Source organism: Dreissena polymorpha, chromosome 10, assembly GCF_020536995.1.
Source record: "Dreissena polymorpha isolate Duluth1 chromosome 10, UMN_Dpol_1.0, whole genome shotgun sequence".
Taxonomy (NCBI): Eukaryota; Metazoa; Mollusca; class Bivalvia; order Myida; family Dreissenidae; genus Dreissena; species Dreissena polymorpha.
The window spans coordinates 46108350-46122495 of NC_068364.1; the positions used below are offsets into that span (position 1 = coordinate 46108350).

At 35.0% G+C, this 14146-nt stretch overlaps 1 protein-coding gene across 12 annotated transcripts in view; it reads right to left on the reverse strand.

Annotated features, from left to right (window-relative positions):
- The window catches only part of LOC127847448 (spermatogenesis-associated serine-rich protein 2-like), an 80424-nt gene that overhangs the window by 37153 nt on the left and 29125 nt on the right, over positions 1-14146 (reverse strand). For 8 of the 12 annotated variants that reach the window (XR_008033973.1, XR_008033971.1, XR_008033972.1 and 5 more), the window contains exon 2: positions 5622-5704. Coding sequence is in view for 7 of the 12 variants with exons in the window: in XM_052379361.1 (XP_052235321.1) it covers positions 5622-5704 (83 nt within the window). In the remaining 5 variants the exon portion in view is untranslated. Of the gene's footprint in view, positions 1-5621; positions 5705-7004; positions 7068-7955; positions 8088-11869; positions 12096-14146 lie in introns of those variants that run through there. The other 4 variants (XM_052379366.1, XM_052379365.1, XM_052379364.1 and 1 more) reach the window with 4 other exon arrangements.

Consider the following 14146-nt stretch of genomic DNA (forward strand, 5'->3'; position numbering starts at 1 on the left):
TAGTGTGGGGGTGTGGTCATTTATTACATTATCTTCCAAAAATGCAAAAAAAATGCAAACACAAAATTATATATTTTTTTTTGGGGGGGGGGGGAATTCTTGGGTGGGATGGTTGGACAGTATTTCAAAAATAAAAAAAATAAAAATAAATATTTGTGTTTTTTAACCATGTTTGAAAAAAACAAGAGATGTGTTTGTCAGAAACACAATGCCCCCTATTGCGCCGCTTTGAAAAGTTTTATTGTGTTGTTTTTTTACCTTTGACCTTAAAGGATGACCTTGACCTTGAACTTCCACCACTCAAAATGTGCAGCTTTGTGAGAAGGCCACTTTGAAACATTATTTTTTTGACCTTTGACCTTGAAGGATGACCTTGACCTTGAAGGATGACCTTGACCTTGAAATTCCACCACTCAAAATGTGCAGTTTCATGATAACGCCGCTTTGAAATAATTATTTTTTGACCTTTGACCTTGAAGGATGACCTTGACCTTGAAGAATGACCTTGACCTTAAACTTCCACCACTCAAAATGTGCAGCTTCATGAGAACGCAACTTTGAATTTTTATTTTTTACCTTGGACCTTGAAGGATGACCTTGACTTTGAAGGATGACCTTGAACTTCCACCACTCAAAATGTGCAGCTTCATGAAAACGCCGCTTTGAATTTAATTTCATTTTTTTACCTTGAAGGATGACCTTGACCTTAAACTTCCACCACTCGAAATGTGCAGCTTCGTGAGATACACATGCATGCCAAATAGCAAGTTGCTATCTTCAATATTAAAAAAGTTATGGCCAATGTTAAAGTTTTCGGACGGACAGATGCCATATATTTGACATTTGACCTTGAAGGATGACCTTCCCCTTCACCTTTTACCACTCAAAATGTTCAGCTCCGTGAGATACACATGCATGCCAAATATAAAGTTGCTATCTTCAATATTGAAAAAGTTATGGCCAATGTTCAAGTTTTCGGACGGACAGACACCATAAATTTGACATTTGACCTTAAAGGATGACCTTGACCTTTCACCACTCAAAATGTGCAGCTCCATGAGATACACATGCATGCCAAATATCAAGTTGCTATCTAAAAAAAAGTGAAAAAGTTATGGCCAATGTTAAAGTTTTTTTCGGACGGACAGACAGACAGACTGACTGACACCTACTGACAGTTCAACTGCTATATGCCACCCTACCGGGGGGCATAAAAATTATTTTTTTGGGTTGGGGGTGGGGGGTATAGTGTGAGGGTGTGGTGGTCATTTATTAGATGATCTTTATTTATTATTTAAATAATGGGGGGGGGGGATTGAGGGGGGATTTAGGGGGGGGGATTCAGGGGGGGGGGGGGCGTGGGTGATGGTTTGGACAGAGTCAATTGTGGTATGTCAGGTAAGAGTTGTTTTGTCAAAGTATCAATCGAATCTAATCATAAATAAAGAAGTTATGGCAATTTTAGCAAAATTTAATAATTTGACCTTGAGAGTCAAGGTCATTCAAAGGTAAAGGTTAAATTCAACTTGCCAGGTACAGTACCCTCATGATAGCATAAGAGTATTTAAAGTTTTAAAGCAATAGCCTTGATACTTTAGAAGTAAAGTGGATCTAAACACAAAATGTAACCATATATTCAAAGTTACTAAGTCAAAAAAGGGCCATAATTCCGTAAATATGGCAACCAGAGTTATGCAACTTGTCCTTAACTGTCCCCTTATGATAGTTTGCGAGTGTTCCAAGTATGAAAGCAATATCTATGATACTTTAGGGGTAAAGTGGACCAAAACACAAAACTTAACCAAATTTTCAAGTATGAAGGGCACATAATTCTGTCAAAATGCCAGTCAGAGTTATATAACTTTGCCTGCACAGTCCCCTTACGATAGTTAGTAAGTGTTGCAAGTATGAAAGCAATGGCTTTGATACTTTAGGAAAAAAGTGGACCTAAACACAAAACTTAACCAAATTTTCAATTTTCTAAGTATAAAAAGGGCACATATTTCAATCAAAATGCCAGCCAGAGTTACATAACTTTGCCTGCACAGTCCCCTTACGATAGTTAGTAAGTGTTGCAAGTATGAAAGCAATGGCTTTGATACTTTAGGAAAAAAGTGGACCTAAACACAAAACTAAACCAAATTTTCAATTTTCTAAGTATAAAAAGGGCACATTATTCTGTCAAAATGCCAGTCAGAGCTACATAACTTTGCCTGCACAGTCCCCCTATGATAGTTAGTAAGTGTTGCAAGTATGAAAGCAATAGCTTTGATACTTAAGGAATACAATGGACCTAAACACAAAACTTTACCAAGATTTTCAATTTTCTTAGTATAAAAAGGGCACATTATTCTGTCAAAATGCAAGCCAGAATTATCTAACTTTGCCTGCCCAGTTCCCTCATGACAGTCAGTAAGTGTACCAAGTTTGAATGCAATAACATTGATACTTTATGAGAAAAGTGTACCTAAACGCAAAACTTAACCGAACGCCGACGCCGACACCTACACCGACGCCAAGGTGATGCTTAAAAAAATAGATGAGCTAAAAATGCAAATTTGTCATGGTCAGCAAAAGAGTATTTTGCTTAAGTTTCAGAAATATTGTATTGAATGTCAGTATAATTGTGGTTAGATTGGAAAGGACCAATTGAGAAGAATCGTAATTGCAGTCTCTATTTTAATTGCATTTTTAAACAAACCAATAACCTTCACAATTAAAGAAAATAATTGTCAGGATCACTTGAACATAATTAAGTACACAATAATAATAATAATTAACATTACTGAAACCATGCCAAAAGTTACTTTTGGTCAATATAATCATACAACATGTATATGAATTTTGGCGTAAAATCTCATTTCCAATATTCCAGTTTCTCTGGACAATTATGTCTGGAGGCTATTGCTTCAAATCCAAGTTGGAATTATAACAATAAGCTTTAATTACATATTACCAGTAACAATGTCAACATTCTTAAAGCAATGTCAAGAGCTCCCCTTGAACACAGCCTTGAACAGATTAAAGAGGTCACACAATGACAGCAATCATGTCCATTTTTAAATACAGAATTAAAAACATAACAATATAAAATGGCCATGAAATCAGTGAGTGATTACCAAGTTATCATTTTAGATGTCAAGATTGAAATCGTTGTTAAACAAAATACTGTCTTATTCATAACAAGAGATGTGTTTGTCAGGAACACAATGCCCCCTAATGCGCCTCTTTTTTTTTTACCTTTGACATTGAAGGATGACCTTGACCTTTCACCACTCAAAATGTGCAGCTCCATGAGATAAACATGCATGCCAAATATCAGGTTGCTATGTTCAATACTTTAAAAGTTATTGCAAAACTTTACTGAAAGGTTAAAGTTTTGGGACAGAATGACGCAATGACAGACAGAAAGACAGACAGGCCAAAAACAAAATACCCCCAATCATTCGATCCGGGGGCATAAAAACGTGCACAATCGCATGGTTGGGAACACACAGCAAATATACAACGCCACTTTTGTTACAAACTACATGTATTGCTTATAATGACATTTTCTGAATACTTCTTCATATGAAATTCAAATATAGTTTAAAATAAATGGATGAAATAGTGTTAAATACTAGGGATAGGTAACACTTTCAAATGAAAGCAAGGACAATGCAAGCTTAGAGTAATCAGATGTTCAAAAACTTAATGATATCAGCATTTTACCTCTTAACCATTTACCACTCAAGATACATATTTTGACGAGTTTGTAGTCACTGAGAAAGTAAAGTTTAATTAAAGGCATTTCTTACTCAATTCAATTTTTAAAGGCTTCAATTCCAACCCTTAGATACTGATGAGCAGCAAACAGCATAAAACCTGAACAGCTGGCGAGTTACTCGCAGGCTGTTCTGGTATTACGCTGTTTGCCCATGGCCATTTTTACTTCAATGCTCACTCAGTACATGCCCATGCCAGGAAGTAAAAACAGCCCTACTAAAATGAGACATAGGGCGACAATGGCCGTAGGAACACTCTTATTAAATGATCAGTAGTTATGTGGCCATGCCAAGGATCAAACACCCTCGCTTTGCATTCCAAAGTTCCACTATTTCAGCTAGCGGAACCCATTAAATAACCTATTTTAAAAAATAATGATTTGCAGTGTTGTTTTTTTGGCCCCATTCCCAATGTAAAAAAGTATATGTTTTTCCCAAATGGGACATATGAGTTCCCAATTGAAGATTTAAACAAGAGATGTGTTTGTCAGAAACACAATGCCCCCTTTTGCTCCGTTAACCTTTGACCTTGAATGATGACCTTGACCCTTCACCACTCAAAATGTGCAGCTCCATGAGATACACATGCATGCCAAATATCAAGTTGCTATCTTCAATATTGCAAAGTTATGACCAAGGTTAAAGTTTTGGGACACACACATTCAATGAATGAACGAATGAATGACTGACTGACTGACAAACAGACAGACAGGCCAAAAACAATATACCCCCGATCATTAGATCCAGGGGCATAAAAATATGCAGCTCTACAAGTTACACTTTATTGAAGTTAATACAGGCTTCCTGAAAAGTCCCCAAACAGTGCCTGTCAACCGGACAGGCTGATGGAAAAGTAGGCCTGTCCGGACAAAAATTCACCTGTCCAAACAGCGTGAGTTTATAACTGAAGAATTTAGTAAAGTTCAACTCATATGTATTGCAATGTGCAGCCTGTGTATAAGTATTGGAAAACTATAAGTAATTGATTTTGGAACATATAACATCAAATCATTATGTGTTCTTATGCAAATGTAACACACTGTAATTTTAAAATATGGGATTCATTCAATGAAATATGTAATTAAGTAGTCAACTTGTACAAAATATACTCTTATAAATTCTCCGTACAATAACAATTTTTTTTTAAACTATCTGTTTTATATTATCAAAAACAAAATGATAATGAAATTATGCGATATTACACTGATATAAGCACATTACCGTGTTATTTCATGCGTTCCAACGATACATAAAGCAAAACATTGCTTATATATGATGATGACAACTTCAAATTTGACAATTTCGATCATTTGTATAAGCATTTTTTTCATGTGTAGTTTTTAGTTACAACCTTTGTAATTGGATAGATGGTTATATGTCGGAACAATGAAAATTGATGTTTTCAAAAAACACCAACAAAGGGAGAGTACTCTTAAGATGAACTAGTAACGCATTAGTGTTCTTAATGACAAAAAGGCTCGAAATTCACGAACAGAGTGATTCCAATTGGGTGTAATTGTTCTTTTGTCAAGTATTAGACTTTTCGGTATTTAGTCATATTTTGTTTGGCCTGTCACAAGGACCGGCAATATTAGAAACTTCGCCGGACCGTAAAGAATTTTGCCGGACAAGACCGGCGGTCCGGCCTTTTCAGGAAGCCTGTTAATATTTAAAATCACTTTAATTCTCATTTTTGAAGCATTTGTTTGCAAAAAACAACAACACTTATTTCCCAATTTTAGTCAAAACGCTGCGATTTTTTCCCAATCCAAAGGGACCTAGCCCCATTCCCAAAATGGTGAAAAAAAAACACTGAATTATGATGGTAGTGATTTTTTTCTATAAAAAAACCCTCACCTTATCCTTGATGTTTTCTTCAGAGGCAACATTAGCAGTTACAGCCTTGGTACGAGAGTTGAACATCACTGTGTCTCGGGTGTCTGTAAAAAACAACAGTCACAGATATCATCAATGTGGCCATGAACCAATTCCCGCACAGAGGCAAAGTGAAAATTGCTAAATGCAACCAGCATAAAACAAGAACATGCAAGTAACTCGCAGACTGTTTAAGTTTTTTGCTGTTTGCTGCTAAAATATCAGTATCTATGTTTTAAATTTAAATCTAGCAAGGAAAGTCTTTAATCTAATTTGATTTCCTGAGGAACTAAAAATGGGTCAGAATGTATATCTGACTTGTAAGTGTTTGCTTATTACTGCATACCAATTATCATATGTCTTGTTAAGAGCCCACCAGTTTAAAGAAGTCTTATTAATATCGTTCATCACTCAATTCCAATACTGTACGCTTTGTGATTTTCAGAAAGGCAAAAGGAATAATTCTATTTTAATACCTGCTGAATGGACAATAGGCAATATCAAAACAATTTCCAATGAGATCAAACCTTTAACCACCTGCTTCAAATGCTTATATCCAAACATTTGAGTTACGACTAGAAAAATATAAACTTCTTCATTACTGCTCTTTTGTTAGGGAATATGCTTGACCTTCTCTTCTTTAACCCTTTCCCACTCAGAAGCTAAGTGAAAATAGCTATAAGCAAACAGCATAAAACCAGAACAGCCTGCGAGTAACTTGCAGCCTGTTCAGGTTTTATGCTGTTTGCTGCTCATCAGTAGCAAATGGTTGGAAATGAAGCCTTTAAAATTTGAATGTAGTAAGAAAGGTCTTTAATTAAGTTTAAGTTTCTAAGTGACAACAAACACATCAAAATATGTATCTAAGTGGTAAAGGGTTAAATTAAAAATCTGAACTCCAAAATCTCAAAGTATGAGGCTTAATACTGACATTACTTTATATTTTAGCCTCGCTGTTTTAAAACAGGGTTTAGGGTTTTATGTGTTAGGGTAAAGTGCCTTCCCAGATAAGCCTGTGCAGTCAACCCAGGCTTATAAGGGATGACACTTTCTGCCAATACAAGATTTTCAATATGAAGGACTTCCTTTTAAACAAAAAATACAATAAAAGCAGAAAGTCTGTTCCCTGATTAGACAGTAAACTAAATGATAGACTTTACATGCTAATCTTGGGCCACACTTTATGCACATGCATTAATCCCTGTTTTCTAAAAGCAAGGCTCATGTGTTAAAAGTAAACCTGGTTTATTTGAGCACTTTCCAAAACATTCCATTTTTGTAACTGTACTGTCTTTGACTATCGTATTTTTGGACTGCTGACATATGCCAATTTCAGTTAAGAGATCTAATTGAAAGGGTACTTACATAGACAGGAAATGTTTTCAAGGACTTATTAAGAATAGCCTTCTTATACATCATTATTTAATTACAGAAGCACTTTAAACTTATTATCCTCACGTTTTTCGGAGAAAAAGAGTTTTCCTGCATATTAAGAAGTTTCAATTTTGACTGGCAGCAATAAAGTCACCAGACAATCCTCAGACGAGCCTTGTTAGTTGTAGCGAGAGCTCTATCAATGACAGAGGTCTGGTGGGAAAGCACAATAGATCCAAAATATGTTATCTTAAAGGTAGATGCACAATACATGTATTAACTATTTCCATTTTCAAAATTCTCACTCATTTGAATGACAATCTGAATCATAATAATGAAAAGCTCCATCAAGTCAATGACTACACTCATGTTTGTACATTTTACTGTAGTACACTTGAGGGTAAAGAAATCACAAATGCAAATAAACGTGACAATTAGAAATGAAATGTTTGTGTCATTGGATCAAGTCCAACAACAGATACATTGTATAGTCAGAATAAATACAATTAACATACGTTGTTAAATTTCTATTTACAATTAATGAAAAATAAAAACAAATTTTAATTTCACACTTACAAAAAGCTTGTATTTAATCACTTAATAGTTTTCATATGTAGATACAGAATCATTACTCACAAGGCACATGAAAATATATGTATGTTGACTTCAGCATTGGTTTAGGTTAAACAACACTAATATATGGCCCTATTAAATCTTGACACTTGAACTTGATGATTTATGCTGTATCGAAGTGTTTCTTCGTCCTTTATCATACTTAATCTCAATTAAATACACTATTTTGGAAATAATTAATATAAGATACACTTAGGATTTAAAAATAGCAGGATCCTACATCCCCTTGTCTGCTAAGGTTTTACGGGGATCCTAATGATTTTTTGAGAAAACTCCTTATAACAAAAGTGTTAATAAACAAGTAGTCACCAAATGTGGTCATCATGTTAGCTTAAATCCATGAAACATACATGATTTAAGAATTCACAATAGTAACTTTAATGACACTGTCCCAGACAAGGACGCCATAACATCTACTAACATAGTTATCATAGTTTTAGACACAGGGACCAGCCGGTGGTAGCAGGAGGGGGGAGGGGGGGAAGTGCATTTGGCAGATAAGCTCCAGACTGCACCATTAGTTTTGGGTCACTCTACCTATTTGGAGCACATAAACCGTAATATACCATGTACATTACTTTCATTCACATTTACCTGAGACTAAATGAATGATAAGGGGACACTGTCCCATAACCATATCAGTGACTGCCAGATAAGCAAAGGCAAAGAATATTAAAGTCCCATAAATAAGAACTGTCATTGTCTCTATGCCCTGACCCTGCCTTTGCTGAGATCGCCCATGCTTTTAAAGTCTTGGCAATCTGTGTAAAGTGTAAACACTGTTTCAGTGCCCCAATGTTTTCTTTAGGAATTAGGGCAATCATAGGGCAATCAAATCTCAAACTTGCTTACTCTTGCAGCCAATTTATAGGCATTTGGGAACTTCTTTGACTTTCCTCAAAATCTCACTTTTTTCAAAAAGCTATTGGAACTTGACATCTGACTATGTTAAATCTTCACTGAAATATTCTTGCTCTGTGAGAAAGACAATTGATTTTTGCTACACCTGAATCTTGATCAGTTTTTAAACAAATTGTGTCTAAGGCTAAAATATATATAGACCTATATGTCACCTATATGACTTAAGACTTGCAGCAGCATGTTATGCTTTGTGTTGCTAAAATCGACGTGCCATGCTTGTCCTTCATTCCAATAGACTGATCCCGGAAAAGCACGAGTTTAGAAAAACCCACTCACCATCCCGGTACAATTAACGCTAGTCAGTTATATCAACCAATGATAGCTTAGTTAAAATCGTAACGGTTTATACGGTGTGTGATTTTGAAAGGATTATAAATGGGTCAGCTTTATTTGTACCAGCAGATTAGTGGGTTTCTCCAAAAATTAGTTTTTCCGGGATACATATATTAGAATGACAGTTTAATCTCCCATGACATTTAACACCACAATTACTCATATATATACCCAATGAACCTTGACAATATTTCGTCTTTGAAATTTTATTACGATCCTACAATGTTTCAGCGGTTGTGCTCAGGTGAGCTAAAAAGGTTCAACAATAAATGCATGTCAGTGAATTTTTTCACCATTTTGGTCATTATATAGGGCCTGGTCCCTTTGGATTGGGAAAATCGCTGCGTTTTGACTAAGTTTGGGAAAGAAGGGTTTTTGTTGTTTTGGTAACAAATGCTTAAAAGATGAGAATAAGGGTGTTTTCAATATTATTATTTACAAGGATCAACATATAGAGCTGGATGGGAGATGAACTACCGGCTCAATGTTGATATCTAAAAAAAAACTCTCTTTTTTTGGGGGGGGGGGGATTTCATTTGGGGATTTTTAGGTCCCATTTAGGAAAAATAAATACTTTTTCCCAAAGGAAACAGGCAGTTCACCTGCCCCGAATTTGAACAAAAAAATAGACACAATTTATGTTCATTACAATAAACCATTTACCAATTACTGGTTATCATTTTCAATTATAAAAGAAAAGTACCAAATATAAATTTTAATTATCAATTGATTTAGAGGCTATTATCAGTCAAATTTATCATCAGCACAACACGGAATCCCCACTCAAATGTTTACACATAAATCATGACTTGTTATCTGAAATATATCATTGAACATACAACCTTATTGCACAGGCAGCTGAATAAGTGTGCCAAGTGTCAAGTACACTGTATATGACCGCAAAACTATGTATTGGGGTGTGAGATTAGAAAGATTAGAATCTCACTCACAAATAAACTGAATTTTTTGTATTCCACTTAGTATGATATAAAATTGTAATCTAGTTTAAGAGTAATTATATATCATTAACAAGCTCTTGATACTTCTTTTTTTCTGGTATAAACACTTGATTAATATAATAATGTTAAACTTCAACCAAGGGCCTACATAAATGTCAGCGCTTTAAATAAGCTGACCAAATTATCAAATGCTTGTTTTGTTCAAACCACAGATTCAACCAAAATTAGTGCCCCTCAAACAACAATGGTTTTACAGTAAACAAGAATAATGAGGTCAGGTGATGAGGGAACATTTATTTACCACTTAGATACGTATTTTGACGCATTTGTAGTCCCATAGAAAGTTAAATTTACGTCCAAATGAAATGCATACAGAACTAAGAGTTTTGACCTTCTGAATGAGTCTACTTCCAAATGCCTCATATAGAACTAAGAGTTTGGACCTTCTGAATGAGTCTAAGTCTAAATGCCTCATCTAGAACTAAGAGTTTTGACCTTCTGAATGAGTCTACTTCCAAATGCCTCATATAAGAGTTTGGACCTTCTGAATGAGTCTACTTCCAAATGCCTCATATAGAACTAAGAGTTTTGACCTTCTGAATGAGTCTACTTCCAAATGCCTCATATAGAACTAAGAGTTTGGACCTTCTGAATGAGTCTAAGTCTAAATGCCTCATCTAGAACTAAGAGTTTTGACCTTCTGAATGAGTCTACTTCCAAATGCCTCATATAAGAGTTTGGACCTTCTGAATGAGTCTACTTCCAAATGCCTCATATAGAACTAAGAGTTTGGACCTTCTGAATGAGTCTAAGTCTAAATGCCTCATATAGAACTACGAGTCTGGACCTTCTGAATGAGTCTACTTCCAAATGCTTCATATAGAACTAAGAGTTTGGACCTTCTGAATCAGACTTAGTCCAAATGAGTCATATAGAACTTAGAGTTTGGACGTTCTGAAAGAGACTTAGTCAAAATGCAATGCATACAGGACTAAGAGTTTGGACCTTCTGAATGAGTCCAATTAAAAGTAAGTGGATTTCAAGGTAAAATGCAGTCAGGTGAAGTGATTGTGTTGGGAGTGTTCACAGATAACATATAATAATGCAAGTATCAAGCTTTGTGGCATACATTGTTGACGTTATAAGAAATGGGTCATGAAGGGTTAATCATTAAGGATGGTCCAAAGGAAGTACAGAAGAAAAGACTGGCCAATTACTATAAGCAAATAATGTTTAAACTAATTATGCTCATGTTTAAAATTAATAACTATAGAAAATGATTAAAGATGAAATATGAACCCTGGCAAATATACGAGATCCTGAGCCTTTAACGGTGTTTCAATTTATATCATGAACAGGATTTTACTAAATTCACATATTTGCTAAATAGCATTATACATGTAGTACACTTACTGTAACAGTATTATTCAATAGAATTTGAGCTCTTTATATCCGAATTATTCAGGAAGTTTAAAACAGCAGCATGATCAATGAAAACTGTAATTTGTTCAGGGTCTGTAAATCACATCCAATACTTGACATCATGCATAATTATATTCATTAACGGATTCCTATGCATATGATGACAAGCTATATATATATACATTCTCACTCTCAGTCAACAATTGACAGAACATCTTCAAGTAAAGGTGGCTTTATTTTTGAAAGTTTATTTGTGATTTTTTATTTTAACCCTTTACCACTTAGATCACGCATTTGTAGTCCCTTAGAAAGTTATATTTAATTGAAGACCTTTCTTACTAGATTCAAGTTTTTAAGGCTTCATCTCCAAACCCTAGATACTGATGAGCAGCAAACAGCATAAAACCTGAACAGACTGCGAGTTACTCGCAGGCTGTTCTGGTTTAATGCTGTTTGCACATAGCCATTTTCACTTTGCTTCTAAGTGGTAAAGGGTAAAGACATTGACACAATAATGTCAGACAACCAGTTGTATGCCCTAATAAGGAAGAACTAAATTGACACAAATGTATAATAAATAACTTTCACCTGGACTGTTTTTCCTAAATTCCCACAGAAAACAAGATTGTAAACAAATTTCAACTAACTACTGTAATGTTTAATTTAAAAAAACTTTCAAAAGAGAGCTTTACAGTTACACTTACTGTGAATTAAAAAGTTACTAAAAAATGTCCCATCAACACAATTTGTTTCAACTAACACTTAATGCAATTGTGCAATACCATTCAAATATATTATATATGTGCGCTATGTCATCAAAATGCCTCATATCTAATCAGCCACATATTGTACCTCTTTTCAGCAAACAGATAAAAGGTTGACTGATGACTTGACATTAGAATGAGATGATTAAACAAATTAAAACTTGTTGTTTTTTCAGTGGCACATGTTGCAGCAATAATGCATGTTCGTAAAGAGTCGTCGCAGATTAACCTGTGCAGTCCACACAGGCTAATCAAGAAAGACCCTTTCCACCTAAATTGGATTTTTGCTAAGAAGAGACTTCATTTTAACAAAAAATGTCATAAAAGAAGAAAGCGGAAAGTGTCGTCCCTGATTAGCCTGTGCGGACTCAAAGGGTTTTACAGTGTTCCAAGATTTGTTTAGCAATGAAGTATGATCCTTTAATTTCTGCCATCTCCATACAATTTGCAAATTTTAACAAATTAACATATTTCTTAAAGGGGCCTTTTCACAGATTTTGGCATATTTTGAAGTTTGTCATTAAATGCTTTATATTGATAAATGTAAACATTGGATCTTAAAAGCTCCCGTAAAAAATCAAGAATAAAATTTAAAAAAGTTAAAAAAAAGTAGCCGGTACCAGGCAGAGATCCAGATAAGGGCCGTACAGCTGTAAATACGCCTTTTTCATGAACAATTGCGCATTAATTTTTATAAACTGAACGTACAATTACGACATTAATATCCATTTTAAGCATTTACAAAAAAAATCTGGCCGTACTGATATGTCTGCGTCAGCGCAGCGTGATTCGTTGGTCTCTAACCTAACGGCGCTTTTCGTTAATTTAAATTACCGAAAAGTTGTAGACTGGGTTCATATATTATTGTCTATTTTGTCACGTGATTTCCTGTAACTTGTAAATCCGTCAAAAACGATATGTCTGCGCGCAATTGAATGCGGGCTTAACCGAAAGCGGTTCAAAACAACACTTTGTTGTCATATAATGACTACATGCGGTGTCTTCTAACCATCCTGACATTAAATCTGTAAACCCAGAAAAAGACATTGTCGCCCCGATATTAAACGATTTGATTGCATCGGTGGCGTAAAACATTTGAAAACACAATGGGAAACGGATGAGACAGTGAAATAAGTGTTCATTTACTTAGCTTACTAGTTGGCTTGTGTTATCTTGTCAAGAAAAATGAAGAAATAGTATTAGTCATGAGTTTTAATGTGTAGTTGTATCAGCATCATAATTCAGAATGGAAAACCTAATACAGTAACTGTTTAAGAAGCTATATATATTTATTATAATTGCTGCAAATGTTTCTGTAAAGTCAGTTATACACTCTTCAATATCCAAGAACATGGGTAGTACAGTACTACCTGTATTTTTGGATATGGTAGTACAGATACTAATTGATTTTAAGCGTTACTCCTTTTCTTTCTGTCAGTGGCAGTACCGTTTACTAATTTCACAAATCCTTATCTGAAGCTCTGACTAGGGCTCGAACCAGTGACCCCCGGAGTCCTGGAGTAAGTCTGAAGTAAAAACGCATTAGCCCTCTCGGCTATTCCGCCGGGTATACACAGTTTAAGTATTTTATACCTTATATAAGCAATCTTTGTAGTTTCGTAAATTTAAACGACAACAACAGAGTCTGAACTCTCCAAATTATTCAATCGTTTCGCGTTGCAACGCTTTATAATTTTTAGGTTTTCAAATCGTCAAAAGATACATATAATGGCTATATTGGACTATGGTAAATGTTCAGTAATACTGTTTCCTCACAAATATCATAACTAAAACGAAAATTTGCAAATCCGAAACAACTTTTTAAAATTTTGTCAATTTACCAAACCGTGAAAAGATCCCTTTAATCTTGCATCCCCTTGTGACCCTTAACTTTGATTTCTTGATCTCACAATTAATTGACAAGCAAGGAAAATACGCTTACTCCTTACAGGTTTCTCCTAAACTCCTTATTTCCTTAAGTGCTCCAAAAGGAACCACCGCGAATTCTGACAAGTTGGATTTCTGCACTGCTTGTTACTAGAGCTGTAACGATTCGGTTCGATGCATCGAAAAACCGGTTCAATGCCGCCGATTCGATTTT